Source organism: Pseudoliparis swirei, chromosome 4 (genome assembly GCF_029220125.1).
Source record: "Pseudoliparis swirei isolate HS2019 ecotype Mariana Trench chromosome 4, NWPU_hadal_v1, whole genome shotgun sequence".
NCBI classification, from domain to species: domain Eukaryota; kingdom Metazoa; phylum Chordata; class Actinopteri; order Perciformes; family Liparidae; genus Pseudoliparis; species Pseudoliparis swirei.
Window position 1 is genome coordinate 6542362 of NC_079391.1, and position 15569 is coordinate 6557930.

Genomic DNA, 15569 nt, shown 5'->3' on the forward strand with positions numbered 1-15569 from the left:
CTCAGGATGCTCAGATTCAAACTGAGGTGACTCTTTCCCCCCCCCCCCCCTTTTCTCCTCCGCTGCCTTCTCCCAACCACAGACCTCACAGGTATGACAATCCCCCGTAAACCCTCCCATCACTTTCTTCGCTGCTTAAGTGGCTCTTCGAATTACAGGAAGTACCGTACGGTATGTTGTTCTCTTCCTGGCAGAGACTGAGGTGGAGGAGTGATGATTGATGATCACCCATTGTGGATTAGTCACTTTTTAACACTCCAAAGCCACCTAGTGGCTGCTAGACGTTTTTTTCATGCGGTAACTAAAGTGTGTTTTCAAGTAAAACTACCGGGTGGAAGCAACTGGTGCAACAGTTTTTACTTTTTGTTGTTGTTGTAAATTGTGTTTATTCTCAAAATCAGAGTACACAGTTATACATCGAACTTGTCATTTTTTTATTTTCTCCCCCACAACATTCCCCCAACGGAAGCAAATTGCTTCAATTGCCAAAAAGCACTTTACAGTATGTGTAGTTCAAGTATTCACTAAAGTAAAAATGGTGTAGGAGGGTAATACAGTCAAACAGAAACCAGTAATGAGATTTAGAAATTGTAAGTTATTGCTATTATTAATTCCTACAACAGCGTCAAGATAACTTAAATAAAAAGTTAATTAAAAAATGTATTAAAAAAACGTCAAAGGCCAAAGAAATGGTTCATGAATGGAATGAGAGGGTCCTCAATTTATCAAAGTATCGTATGATCGGACCCCAAGTAGATTTCAATTTCTCCGGCTGGCGCCGCAGCGAGTACTTGATTTTCTCCAGTTTGAAGAACACCAGGTCCTTTAACCACAGGGAGGAACTGGGAGGGCGAAGTGACTTCCAGTCCAATCGGATTCTCTTTCGTGCCAAGAGGGTTGAGGAAGCAATTATGTTTTTGTGTTTCTACAGTTCTTTTACTTTTGAAGTTCATAGTAAATTATTATTATTCTGTTAAACTTGTAAGCATTGTAGTAGTTGCATACAATGCACGTTATCAAATGAGCATTTAAAATGACTGTGTACTCTATATTATGGTACATTCTTTGTACATAACTCACGATATGAATGTCTGCAGTCTTTATTTTAGTGGCAATAAAACCAGATTCTGTATTAAATCACTCTCGTGGTAAAATTGTACACTCTACACGAGACTCTATCATTTAAAAAAAGGACACACCGCTTTATTTTTTATATTATATCAATATAAATCAATTAGTTGATTAATTATATTATATTATAAAAACATTGTGTAATTATACTAAAATAATATGATATTGAATACATACATTTAATGATCTAGTAAACAATATAATCTGACCTTTATATATTTGATGAATTATACAATTATAGTTTTATATTTATATAGCATTAGTGGTCAAGTCCCATCTCTCTCTGTCCGCCCCAAACTGTACCCAGTTTAAACAAAAAACACAAAGTTAAGGAAGTATAATTATGGTAGTTTCCATGCCATGTTCCTACCAATGAAGCTGCATGTTGTATTTTAATATGACAACATTGTTTTGGTGTTTAGTAAGATGGGACACGATAACAACAAATCTAACTCCTATAGGAGTCAATTTATCCAAATCACACGACTCTGTATTTAGCCATAAGGTTAGTTTGACTATAATGTGCAGATCTATAAAAATGTTCTTCTGCCTTAACAATAACTACAAATATTATAAATGTAACAATCAGCAGTAATGTTCCTCTGAAGCAAACACAACTCAAGATAATACGGACAACTTTTATTTGAATGATTTTCTTCAAAAGAAATGTGCCTTAACAGAAAAGTGCATAACAGTAAAGTGCTGCTTTAAAGACAATAATACTCCCAGTTATTTTCATATAGTGAATGCAATAATGAAATAGTAGGATGTCTTTGTTGGAACTAAATCAGCCTGAAGTGAGCCGTGTTATTTTGGAAGTGGCTCTGCAGTTCCAGATAATGAGGAAGTCATTTCACAACCGGCTCATTCTGACAGCCGTCGTGTGTCAGACTCAGTTTGGATGTATTTTTCCTTGAAAGAATCTGTATTGAAGGCTTATTTGGGTACAAATGCACTTTCTTTTTATGGTGACTCCTGTAGAGTATTCTGAAACTGGGCACTTCGCAGATGATGGAAAACAGGCTTCCGGACGCGCGTGAATTAAGTTATCAACATTTAATGGCAGGAAGTGTAGAACAAACATTCAAGGTGCTCCACCTTGGCTCCCGGCTCCTCCGGGAGCTCAGCCTTGCGGCCTCGGCGATTACCTGTGGAAGAAGGGGCCGATTTCTCTAAAACAGAGTTTTTCTCCTCACTGGCCCCGGTGAAAACGTCACTTCCGGTCCCGTAGCTAAAGTATTTTTCACAATAAGAGTCCCGTCTTGTTATTGTCCGCATTAAAGTCACTTTCACAATAAAAGTCTCTTGTTATTGTAAGTCACTTCACGGAATTCAACCGGCCTCGTCAATCTATAATACGAACATAGTCACTCTCATGCAACATACATTAATTCTTGCCATTTACATTTGCATAGAGTAAACATTACCCCTATGCTTCATAATACATTAATAACAATATCAATATTCTCCCTAATATTTTCTATTATAATATCTTTCTATATGTATTAATTTAAAACATAAGACCTCTGCAGATGTTATCAAAATAAACTATTACAACTTAACACACCCCAAGTCAAATTAAGTTCAGGGAGAGAAATAATCCTCCATAGATTATACTTCTGTTCACTCACATTTCACTGACGTCTCACAAATGTTACATCACAGACGAGATAGTTACATTTACAGCGAGTCCTCTGTGCTTTATACAACATTTAGGGAATGGATTTTAACTTACATTAACAGAGTTGAATATGACACGTCATTGACGGATATGAGAGCAGCCTGTAGCGGTTTTGTTTAAAAACTCCAAAAAGTGCATTCTGTGTATGACAGACATTGTACATGAATGTTTTTTAATGTACAAACCTTCTGCATCTTTTCCACCATGAATGCAGTTGCAACGAGTGAAACACAAAAGTTTAGGTTGGTATGGTGCAACGCGGACAAAAAAATATCCTCGACGCAATTTGAGGAACTAATTTCGACTCAAAGTTCATTTCCTTCGCATTGAAAATGCTGAAGGTTATGTTTTGATCGCCGTGTATTTATTTATTTCTAGTTTCTTAAGTGTTTTGAAACTTTTCGTTGTGTCACATGATCTTCATCTGCAGGCGTCCATGACAAAGGTTTGAATGAAAGATTAGGAACGCCATTCACAGTCCGTTACAGCCACCTCGCCCTCACTCTCGTCTTCTACATTTCTCAGCAATGCTTCTTAGTAGTTAAAAAAAAGAAGCATAAATTACATACAATAAAAGAACAACAAAAAATTCCGCCCTACACACTCTGATAGCCGACGTCTGAGATTGTCGGCGTAGACTGGTCGGCAGACATCAAAAGGAGGAAAGGCCTTTGACACCGGCCTCCCTGGACATTGTGATTGAAACACGGGATGCTTTGATCCATGTTGGTGAATAATCCCTCTGGATGTACTTTCAAATGTTCCTCGTTCTCATCACTTCTCTCCCGGGAAAACAAAACATCGGGCTGCTCCACCAGACTCTGAAATGGCTGGTAGTCGTCATCCATCGGAGGAAAGCTTCGCGAGCCTGCAGGTTTTTCATCCGTCGCGGTTTCCCCTTCGGCTTTTCCACGTGGCTTCGTCGCCTCCTCAGAGCTCGGACGCCTGGCCTCAAGCCTGGACACGGGGTCACATGACGCCATTGTGTCGGTGCCACTCGAGGCGAAGGACAAACCGGAGTCTTCTGCAGATGGAAATCCAACAGAATCCGCATTGCAGGGCCGATAGGACATGTCCGTCGTCACGAGGGAGAGAACCCCCGGGGGTGAATTCACAAGGGCCGGTGCCTGGGGGTCAACAGAGGTCACAATGGGATGGTATGTAGACTCGCAAAGCATTTCCGCCTGCGCCTGGACCTCAGAGGCGTCCGTCACCGTCTGACAGCCGGGAAAGAGGACGGAATAAGTTTTGTTGATGAAGTCGGATGACCCGCAACCCGCGTCGTCGGCTCGGACGCCGCGCGGTTTGTCGGGAGAGGAGAGCAAACCGCCGTCTTTGTTTAATCCTTTGGCGGTCAAATGCGATAACGCGCCGATGTTGCCAAACACTTTATTGAGGGCGTCTTCAACGCAGGCTTTGATGTCGGCGGGCTCCGTGTTAGCGTAACTGGAAGCAGAAGAGCTCAGGCTGATGCCACTGCTTCGCTCACGGCTTCCGCCGCTCGTGTCTCTCGGTGAGTCCTTCGACCTGAAATAGAGAGAAACAGATTCAATGAATTTAAACAATATATCATAATAAATTGCCGACAGCACCACAAATAAATCCTGAGGGGAATATTCTCGTGCAGCCACACTAACCATAGTTTGTTTTCATCTGGAACAAGAGGCTCAACGGAGGCGATGGAGAAGAAGTCGATTGTTCCGGGCTTCAAGATCTGCAACGAAGGAGAATACGATTTTTTTTAAACTACAGATAACTACTAACATTTTTGGTGAAATTGGTCGATTTGGAAAAGTTGTTAAGTTCACAGTTCAGAAGAAAATGACTTTCTGAAAGTATCTGGAGAGGTTTAAAGTTATCATTAAGATGTAGGTCATGACATTTGGTAGAAATACAACTGTTATACATATATATATATATATTTATATATATATACAGTATATATATATATGTATATATATACTGTATATATATATAAATATATATATACAGATATATATATATGTAGATATATATGTATATTTATATACTGTTTTGATAAAAGAGAAAGTAACTATACCAACAAATTTAACAGCAGGATTTGTTTGATGAAATATAATATTTTTATTATATTACATGCTGTCTCCTATTTAAATGCATAATTTAAATGCATTGAATGAAAAAATACCCCCAAAAATACCCAAACTAAACAGCATGGTTTTGTGAATTTGCAACTTTTTTTCTTATTTTCTTTAGGAAACATCAAGTTTACATTTCGAGGCATCTCACCTTCTGCTCGCTCGGATGAATAACATAAAATTTTGGATTCTGACATTTGACGACTGAGTCCCACCACTTGGTTTTGAGCCTAAAATCAATTAAGACAAATAAATCAACAACGATACCAAACACGTCACATAAACACAACATAGGAGTCGCAGTGTTTAAGAAAAAAACATATCATATGATGCAAAACAATATTTAATCTGCTTTACTTACTTTACAAAACAAACAAAAATAACAGCGGTGATGATGACTGCAGCAAAACTGAGGCTGATGATGAGAGCCAAGGGCGGGGCATCGGGGGACACGGCTGTAATGCAACATGTATAACATGTATCATAAATAAATAAATAGCCCAAAATGTTCCTTGTGAGGCAATAAGGTCAAATAAAACTAGAAGATGATACTCACTGCTTGTGAATTCCCATTCTTCGCTACTGTCACTGTACTCGCCACTCAAGGGCGTGTAGCTGCTCACGCTGACAGCGTATGTTGTGCTTGGCTCCAAGTTTCGACCAAGTATTTCAAAGTTTTTCAGACCATCGACTGTCGCCGGTTTGACAGATACAGTTACCTGGTTTGGAGAAACAAGAATTATAAACAGATGGTCCAGAAAAAAAAAGTCTCTTTCAAACTGGCATAATCAAATATCAAATGATCTCAGTGGATATGAAACTGCTCCCACCTTTTCTGTGTCTCCTTTTTTATGGTAAGTCACATTCGCTGTCAAGCTATCCCTGAACCCGGCCTCTAGGTTCGGATCCCAATTGACTTGGAAATTGCCATTGGATTCTCTCACCGAGACGATTGTCGGGGGTTTAGTCTTTACTGGAGAAGAAGAGAGATGCGAAAGGTCAGGGAGATGTTTCATAACCCCATCATGATATGGATCTATATCTGTCAGCAACAGGTTCATGTCGGCGGGACTTGCATGGAAGTCAACTCACTGCTCTCTGTGACGCTGATGATTTTGGACTCCATGCTTTCGCCTCCTTTCCAAACTGTGACATTATAAGTGGCCCTCAAGATCAGTGTCATTTCTCCCACAGAGCAACAGCACTGCCTGACGTCACACTGTGTGAAAGTTCCTTTCCTCTCCCTGTGCAATACAAGATGCCATACATCCGGTTGTAAATAGCCTATTTGTACATTTAGATTCCAGTTGATATTTCTTATTACATAAGGAAAAAAACAAGTAACGCCTGAATCGACACAGAAAAAAGAAATGAATGTACAATTTTAGAGTTTTTTTTAGTAAATGCATCTCATCACAACAATAAGTTCCTCACTCATTCCAGTTGTTGCTCCGCAGAGTCAGATTGTATTCGGTGCAGTTTGGTGCTTCAAAGTGGCAAATGAATGTCTCAATAAAGTCGTTGGTACAGTGAAGATTTTTGCCTGAAAAATACATGAAGATTAATTATGATAATGACTTATTGCATAGACTATAAGACGTGTCTATGTTTCCTCTGTATACGTACCAGAGAGCGTGGTTGCAATATTCCAGAGAACTAGCAGGACCAAAGATATCCTACCACGCACGCGCCTGAGAGCAAACACAATAGCAGATAGAGTATCACTTTAAGGCGACAGATTATTGGAGGATTTAAGTAACACAGAGACTTTCCAAGACTCCAGATTACCTTTTTAACTCCATGCTGAAACGATGTCTTCCACTTCTCGGTCGAAAACAACAATCCAAGTCATCTACGAAGAAGTTCTGGGCTGTGCTTACATGCTTCCTGATATGGAAAGCTGTTACTGGAAATGTTGCGCCACTGTAATTCCACGGAAAGGCCTCCTACGCCCATTTCCTCAAAGAGTGGAGGCAACACACTGCCCTCTGCCGACAGCAGGCTGTAGTGCAAGCTACTCGTTTAACTAGCATAAACAATAATAATAATGTAGAATGATGTAAAATAAGAATAAGTAAATACGTGGTAAACGTAAAAAGCGATAAAGGTGTAAAAGGTGTGGTCCATTTAAAGTGGTGAAATGATATCTATCTATCTCCCTCTATATATATATATATATAATATCTATCTATCAATCTATGTATATAAATATTATATATATATATACACTACCGTTCAAAAGTTTGGGATCACCCAGACAATTTCGTGTTTTCCATGAAAACTCACACTTTTATTTATCAAATGACTTGCAAAATGTATAGAAAATATAGTCAAGACATTGACAAGGTTAGAAATAATGATTTGTATTTGAAGTATTAATTTTTTTCTTCAAACTTTGCTTTCGTCAAAGAATGCTCCTTTTGCAGCAATTACAGCATTGCAGACCTTTGGCATTCTAGCTGTTAATTTGTTGAGGTAATCTGTTGAAATTTCACCCCACGCTTCCTGAAGCACCTGCCACAAGTTGGATTGGCTTGATGGGCACTTCTTGCGGAGCATACGGTCAAGCTGCTCCCACAGCAGCTCAATGGGTTGAGATCTGGTGACTGTGCTGGCCACTCCATTACAGACAGCATACCAGCTGCCTGCTTCTTCCCTAAATAGTTCTTGCACAATGTGGAGGTGTGCTTTGGGTCATTGTCCTGTTGGAGGAGGAAATTGGCTCCAATCAAGCGCTGCCCACAGGGTATGGCATGGCGTTGCAAAATGGAGTGATAGCCTTCCTTATTTAAAATCCCTTTTACCTGGTACAAATCTCCCACTTTACCAGCACCAAAGCAGCCCCAGACCATCACATTACCTCCACCATGCTTGACAGATGGTGTCAGGCACTCTTCCAGCATCTTTTCACCTGTTCTGCGTCTCACAAATGTTCTTCTGTGTGATCCAAACACCTCAAACTTGGATTCATCTGTCCATAACACCTTTTTCCAATCTTCCTCTGTCCAATGCCTGTGTTCTTTTGCCCATATCAATCTTTTCTTTTCATTGGCCAGTCTCAGATATGGCTTTTTCTTTGCCACTCTGCCTAGAAGGCCAGCATCCCGGAGTCGCCTCTTCGCTGTCGACGTTGACACTGGCGTTTTGCGGGTACCATTTAAAGAAGCTGCCAGTTGAGGACCTGTGAGGCGTCTATTTCTCAAACTAGAGACTCTAATGTACTTGTCTTCTTGCCGAGTTGTGCACCGGGGCCTCCCACTTCTCTTTCTGCTCTGGTTAGAGCCCGTTTGTGCTGTTCTCTGAAGGGAGTAGTACACACCGCTGTAGGAAATTTTCAGTTTCTTTGCAATTTCTCGCATGGAATATCCTTCATTTCTAAGAACAAGAATAGACTGGCGAATTTCACATGAAAGTTCTTTTTTTCTGGCTATTTTGAGAGTCTTATCGAACCCACAAATGTGATGCTCCAGATAATCAACTAGCTCAAAGGAAGGCCAGTTTTATAGCTTCTCTCATCAGCAAAACAGTTTTCAGCTGTGCTAACATAATTGCACAAGGGTTTTCTAATCATCCATTAGTCTTCTAAGGTGATTAGCAAACACAATGTACCATTAGAACACTGGAGTGATAGTTGCTGGAAATGGGCCTCTATACACATATGGAGATATTTCATTAGAAACCAGACATTTCCACCTAGAATAGTCATTTACCACATTAACAATGTGTATTTCTGATTGATTTAATGTTATCTTCATTGAAAAAAACAATGCTTTTCTTTGAAAAATCAGGACATTTCTAATTGATCCCAAACTTTTGAACGGTAGTGTATAAATATAATATCTATGTATCTATATATATATATATATATATCTATATATATATATATATGATATATCATATATATATATTAGTGCTGTGAAAAATAACGCGTTAACTCAGTTAATTAAATTACAGGTTTAACAAGTGTTTTTTTTTAAAACGCATTTAACGCATGCGCAGAATGAGCTTCCAATCCGTCTGTTGTTGGTCGTCTCTCCAGCAGCATGTCATTCTGTCTCTACGTGTCGCGTTAACACGACTCCGATCTCTGTCTCGCGCGCCGCAGAGCTCGGATGCCGGCGTGTGCGCGCACATCGGGACGAAAAAAAGTCACTTGCACCCCCCTCGAATATCTATCTATCTATCATATATTTATCTGACTGTGAAAAATAACGACTCGCAAAAGTCTACAGTTCAACATGTGTGTTTTGGAATTTTACTGTTTCTTCAGTCATATATAAATTATTTACAGACTAGCAACATTTGGTTTTGACATTATATCTATTAAGTTCTGAATTGACAGAAGGTTCTCATGTTGTTGATGGACATTATAAATAAGTGGACGTTTCATTTATTGTGAGTGTAGCAGTGCATTGACAACATGGAGTTGTAGTGACAGCCACGTGACCAGCAGGTGGCAGCAGAGGGACGTGACAGATAAAGCTGCTTCACGTGTTGCTTATATTTCTGGAGTTTACATGTCGTTGTTTAACCATTTAACAGCATCTTCAAACATGTCCGTGCTTTTTGTTAACAGTGTTCGCAGTATCACTTTAAAGTAAAGTAAAGTAAGAAGAGGTGGATTTCACAAACATCGTCTTTATATTGCAAAAGGCTGTTCTATGGAATAATGTACACAGATTGCTTCGTTGTGTCCGATAATTAAAGTACACCTCGTACAACACTGCACCACTATGATCTACTCCCGAACTGCATACTAAACACACATTGTTTAAATTTATGAATGAGTGAAAATGCAAATCTTTGTATACGTCAAAGGTTTAAATACTGGACACAACATGTCTCATGGAGCTTTGTATTTTCCATGATCTTCCCTGATATTTTTTAAAACTTACAAACAATAACAATGGCACAACAAATATAAAAGATATTTTCTATATCAGTTATCATCTTATATCTGACTACACTATTTGATCCAGGCACTTCATAATTAATATATTATGACGTAAAGACTTATTTTGAAAGTCCCTAACCGGAAGTCGTAGATCCGCTACGTGTCTCGAGCTGCTGTTTGGATGATTAAAATGTCTAACGTCATTTTTGACAAATCAGCGCGTGCATCGAAGTCTTGGATCGCTCTGAGACGACTTGACAAAAACGGTGCGTATGTTTCTGAAAGTATTATGACTTTTAAAATCAGTTATTTATTATTTGTCCAGCCGCTGCTCTCTGTCTGTGTCCGTCTGCTCCGGTATCCATGGCAACCAGCCTCTTTAAGGTCATTGAAGACTTATTAAGCGCTCTTTTTTTTTTTGACATGGATGAGGTCTGAATCCAAGATGTTCCCATTATACTTTCGTTTCGTCCTTTGTTTTTTTCTTTCAGTAAATGATTCGGATGTATCTTCGTGAGGCTCTCAGAGGAGAGCAGCTGTGATTGACTGATATCAGCAGCTTAGGGTTACTTATCCAAACACATAGTTCATCTAAATATGGGATTACTGTTCAATGAAATGATTACAGGATGGTTGTAGTTGTGATTTTATTATCTAATGCGTTTTTTTCCACAAGTGAAAACATTCTAAAAATTACACCCTGCACCCTTAATTGAAAATGAAATCTGAATATATGAAGCTGTGATTATGCTCTTATTGCGAAATACTGGACACAAAATGTCTCCATGGACTCTCTAAAGTCCATTCTTTATGTGTACTGGAAGTTTTTACATTTTCACATCCCACTTAAATAAGTGGAATACTGGAGCATGATTGGCTGTGAAGTCACAAAATATATATGTGTACGTTTACATCTGAAACAGACAGATTTAGGAGATGCTTTACTCCTCGAGAAGATTAGCGCAAAAACAAACTTCAAAGTATCAAACATATATTATTTGGCAGGGCGAAATTCAAATATCCCAACTGTGGCGCAAGGGGACTCTAAGAAATTGTTTGTTGTCCATGAGATCAAAGGTCAAATTGTTTATTGGAGTGACTGTGTGTCAACTTCATCTTTAGTTTTCTATCAGGTTCTCTGCTACTGTCTACTCGCTTTCCAATATTTGAAATAATATTTCCCCCCGTAAATACCCGAGCGGTAAAGCAAATATATTAATGTTACACATCAAATTAAACAACAGAGCCATTTAAAAAAAACTACAACAGAAAACTCAAATAATCATAAATATATGATTATCATAATTCGGCCCGATCCGAAAAAAATTCCGGAGCCAGCGACCCTTAGCTGGGTGCTATCAGAAAAAACCTGATAGTAAAAAACACGACAATTCCGCACTCATTCCACACATTTCTTCCAAACCCCTCTAAACCAAAGCACTAGCGAGATATGAGCCAATAACACAGCAACATGAATCGCTTCATCCTTTATTAGACTCAGCAAATCATTCTTACCATTGTTGATCAGGACCATTAAAACACATTTTTCCTGGTAAATCCACACTGATATATGTTCTACCTCTACCCTGGGCCTCATTTAACTCCTCTGGACATGCAGAGGTAACATGTGACCAGGTGTAGGGAAGGTACATTCCCCCTTTGGGATTTTACATTTCACAAACGGCTCTGAGTGCTGTCAGTCCAGGCGGGCCCATCAGGAGGAGGTGATCATGTTGTCTCCGTTGCAGATGACAGAGTGGTGGCTCTTCGAGAAGTGTCCATTCCTCCAGCAGCTGAGGCCACTGTGATCTTCCAGGTGTGACAGTGTTGTTTGTATTATTGTACCTACATAGTAGTTTCTTTTTCACTTATTACCTTTGCATTGAAAATGCAGAAGGTTATGTTTTGATCGCCGTGTATTTATTTATTTATTTATTTGTATGCGTGTTATTCGCATAACAAAAAAGGTTTTAAACCGAATTGCATGAAATTTGGTGGGATGATTGCTTATTATCCGGGGGCCATTTGATTAGATTTTGGGATCAATCGGGTCAAAGGTCAAGGTCATGGAAAGGTCAACATCTTCTTTTTACCATAGCGCGGTCAAATTTTATCCAATTGGCATGCAATTTATGCCAACATTTTCATAATTCAATGCCCAATCTTGTGATATGCGAAGGTATGCGCTCTACCGAGTGCCCGTTCTAGTTATAAATATGCATGTATAAAAAATTAACAAAAAAAAGATAAAGAAAATAACTAAATCGCAGTGTTAAAAATTAAATAAAATGCATATGCTGTATAGTTTGACATTAAATCTTTTTTTCTTCTTCAGATTATCACCAATACCTTTGGGCTGAACTCCTCCGATGTCATATTCAAGGTATAAAAGCTATTTTGCGCTCACGTTATATATACGTAGATGCAGCTCCACTACTGAAATGATTGTGTCTCCAGAATATTGTAAAAAACAACAACATACAAATCAGTTCTTTTGGTTAGAGCTGAAATTGTCAAATGATAATTTTGCAGTTAAGGAACCAGCGCGGCTGCCTGATCCCTCTGAACAGCTCCATCCCTGCTAACAGCAAGCACATGTAAGGAGTCCGTACACAGTTCAGTCTATACATCTATTCAGTGCATATACTCATATACTCTTATTTATTACTTATTCATGCCGACTTCTGACATGTGTTTCTCACCACAGCCCTTTAGTGCTCGAGGTATCCAAGATCTTTCAGCATGGTAAGAATGGAGTATTTTTTTCTTTCTTTCCCTAAACATCTTATATAAGGAGATCTTATTTAACCCTCCTGTTGCCTTAGGGTCAATTTGACCCCATTCAATGTTTAACCCTCCTGTTACCTTTACATTTACTATCGTATTTTACCCTCGGGGTCAATTTGACCCCAGCAATTAAAACCTCCAGAAAATTATTAGAATTAATATTGTTTCCCAAGTTTAAGTGTGAGGTACTTTATGTTTGTTTGTTGACTACATAAATAGCCCTTTAAATATATAAAAAAGTTGATATTTCTTATATGTTTGACACAGTGAAAAACAGCCTGGGGTCAAATTGACCCGAAAGAACACCGACATAAAACATTGAATGGGGTCAAATTGACCCTAAGGTAACAGGAGGGTTAAATAAGATCCTGTGGAGGTGGTGGTGCTGATGAACCACACCTCCCAGCCCATGCAGGACACTCTGGCAGCTCTGCACAGGTCCTTCAGCCACCGGCTGATTCCTCCCCGGTGTCTGAGGGCGACGTACCACAAGTCCTTCCTTCCCGCTGCTGTCAGGCTGCACAGCAAACTTGCAGTCGACCACTAAAAACACTGGATTACTTTATCACTTGGACATTTTAATCCGTTGACTGTTCAATACACTTTAATTACTACCTTGTATATATATTTTTTTGTTCCTCTGTATATTTAATATTGTTTTTGTATTTTATTCTTATTTGTATTACTGCTATACTGTGCACCTGTTGTTGTGATCCTGCAATTTCCCCACTGATGCACTAATAAAGGAATATATTATCTTATCTTAATACAACGCTGTTCCTAAAATAGCTAAATGTAAACAAGCACCTTAAAAGCTTGCTAATAATAAATTAAATGTTTTATGTTTAATCCATTAATTTGTCGTTTTCTATTTTCCTTTCTGTTCAGATTAAACAAACGAGATGTGACATCATTTGTTATTTTTAGAGACGCTGATGGGGACCTAGGTTCTCTGTTTGTCGAGTCTGGCTACTAAACTAAGAGAACTGGCTGTGGGCACTCGTATATAAACAGATAATAAATGGCAATATATCAAAACACAGTCATAGTAATATGAAAATATGTTCTTTATAGGAGAAGTTGTAATTGTGGACGAATACCATGTTAACAGTTGTGATGTCTCTGTCCCCAGTGCGTCCCAAGGCCAGAACTATTCCCATGACTGTGATCAACCAGAGCATGAAGACCAGGCTGCAGACTATTGACAGGAGGGTAGGTTTAAATATATACACTTTTATTAATCCCCAAGGGGAAATTAGTTCTCTGCATTTAACCCATCCTTAGTTATTAAGGAGCAGTGGGCTGCAGTGATGCGCCCGGGAAGCAACTGGGTGTTCAGTGCCTTGCTCAAGGACACTTCGACTTGCAACTAATGGGGAGAGCGGGGATCGAACCCACAACCTTGCGGTTGCAGGACGGCCCTCTTACCCCACTGAGCTACAGCCACCCCAAAATGAGAGGTTTATGAATGGTTCATTCAGATTCATTCAGCAGCGCTGCTCCAACATAAAATGAAATAGCCAATCAGCGTTTTTATTAAACTATCAAAGAGGAGATTATGCAGAAAACACTGCTATAACAATAGAAACAGCACATTATCTGGTATGGGGAAGTCCTTTTCCTTCAGAAAAATTAGAAAATGAGATATTAACGCAGTAATATCTTTAATAATTATTTGGTTAGGTTTTTAAGATTCATTATTTAGAATTTTGAATAGATGCAACAAATTAAAGTCTCACAAATAGAACATATGAAGTCTGAATGTTCACATCTAAAGATTAATAGTGTCAGAGTTGTTGTGGCTAGCATTAGCTCAAGTTTGCCTGTGTCAATATATTCATTCTTATTATTTACAATTTATTCATGGTATTTTTTTATTCTGTCTTAATCTTAAAGCTTTATTACTTGCCAGAACTCGCATAAAGATTCAATGTTTTAAAACTTTTATTTCCAGATTCAGAGACTGGAGGAACTTCTGCCGCAGATCAAACTCAGATGCAACGAAAAACGAAGCCAGGTATTTTAACTTTTCTCTGGGCCCTCAACACATCGATAACCATAACACATTCATGCATATCAGTGTGACCCTGGCCACTTAGTCACGGGAAATGTTTTTTGATTCATTTAGTTTGTCAAAAAATGTGATAGTGTATCTCCACAACACTTTTATGTCTGTCGCAGGAGATTGAATGTCTCAACCAGAAGTTGAGGTTCCTTCATCAGAGAATGCAGGTGAGTCATTCTCATCATGACCTTGTTGAAGGTGTTGATGGAGTTTGGACCTCTTGAGTCTTCCTGATCAAAGATAGAAAACATAACGGAATCCAATTAACGTTTATACCGTAGAAATTGCCACTGTCTCAGAAACACTCTAGAGACATCTTCATGTATTCTCCAAGTCTCTACATAGTTTCTGCAGTCTTTGGGGCGTCTTACTGCATGTCATTATGTTTTGGTTTCATGTTTGCACATCACTGTTTTCTCTGTTTAAGGTGGTAGATTCTCGCAGCTGGAAGGGGGCGCTGACCAGGTCCCCGCTGTGGTAACAAACACACACATTTCTGGCTGTATTTACGAAACACAAACCATCGGTTGGACTATGGTTACGCTCATCATTCACTGCAGAACGTACATTCCATGTGTCACCATGTAAGGATGGATGATCTGGATTTTGACAATTTGTTTTTTAGGCCTGTATCATTTTTCCTCCAAAGTATTTTTAGTAAATCTCTTATTTTTAGTTTGTAAAACCGAAATCTTTTTCATATTTTTTTCAGCCGGGAAATGTAGTCACGTCATTATACAGGAGGAAACACATATTTGTCACACTTGTGTGGTGTGCGTTATTATAATTACTGTGGTAGCCAACCTGTGGTTTGACCAAATGTCTGAACCTGTGATATAACCTTATGTTGTATAGCATGACATCAATTCAATAAAGGAGAATAAGTGAGATTGT

General features: G+C 38.9%; 2 protein-coding genes across 2 annotated transcripts; one reads left to right on the plus strand and one right to left on the minus strand.

Annotated features, from left to right (window-relative positions):
* Nucleotides 1-1755: 1755 nt before the first annotated feature.
* LOC130192574 (uncharacterized) lies at nucleotides 1756-6798 on the minus strand. Its single transcript, XM_056412661.1, has 10 exons — nucleotides 6718-6798; nucleotides 6556-6620; nucleotides 6364-6472; nucleotides 6022-6173; nucleotides 5760-5902; nucleotides 5486-5648; nucleotides 5291-5384; nucleotides 5081-5159; nucleotides 4450-4526; nucleotides 1756-4339 (listed from the first exon to the last, which is right to left on the minus strand). Exons 1-10 carry the CDS (start codon nucleotides 6729-6731, stop codon nucleotides 3409-3411), a joined length of 1827 nt encoding a protein of 608 aa, XP_056268636.1. The 5' UTR covers nucleotides 6732-6798; the 3' UTR covers nucleotides 1756-3408.
* A 3209-nt stretch (nucleotides 6799-10007) lies between these two features.
* Nucleotides 10008-15565, plus strand: si:zfos-1056e6.1 (uncharacterized protein LOC107988029 homolog). Its single transcript, XM_056413051.1, has 9 exons — nucleotides 10008-10089; nucleotides 11572-11639; nucleotides 12159-12206; nucleotides 12356-12420; nucleotides 12531-12568; nucleotides 13743-13822; nucleotides 14565-14627; nucleotides 14792-14842; nucleotides 15103-15565. The coding sequence occupies exons 1-9, from the start codon at nucleotides 10014-10016 to the stop codon at nucleotides 15154-15156; spliced, it is 543 nt and encodes a 180-aa protein (XP_056269026.1). The 5' UTR covers nucleotides 10008-10013; the 3' UTR covers nucleotides 15157-15565.
* The last annotated feature ends 4 nt before the right edge of the window (nucleotides 15566-15569 follow it).

Bases quoted from the DNA above. Each gene is read 5' to 3' on its own strand.
- LOC130192574 (XM_056412661.1), bottom strand. The intron at 5,649-5,759 runs GTGGGAGCAGTT...TCTCCAAACCAG, and splicing joins AAAAAGGAGACACAGAAAAG to GTAACTGTATCTGTCAAACC. The intron at 4,527-5,080 runs GTGAGATGCCTC...CCTTCGTTGCAG, and splicing joins TTCATCCGAGCGAGCAGAAG to ATCTTGAAGCCCGGAACAAT.
- si:zfos-1056e6.1 (XM_056413051.1), top strand. From the start codon at position 10,014: ATGTCTAACGTCATTTTTGACAAATCAGCGCGTGCATCGAAGTCTTGG. The intron at 12,207-12,355 runs GTATAAAAGCTA...ATAATTTTGCAG, and splicing joins CCTCCGATGTCATATTCAAG to TTAAGGAACCAGCGCGGCTG. The intron at 14,843-15,102 runs GTGAGTCATTCT...TCTCTGTTTAAG, and splicing joins TCCTTCATCAGAGAATGCAG to GTGGTAGATTCTCGCAGCTG.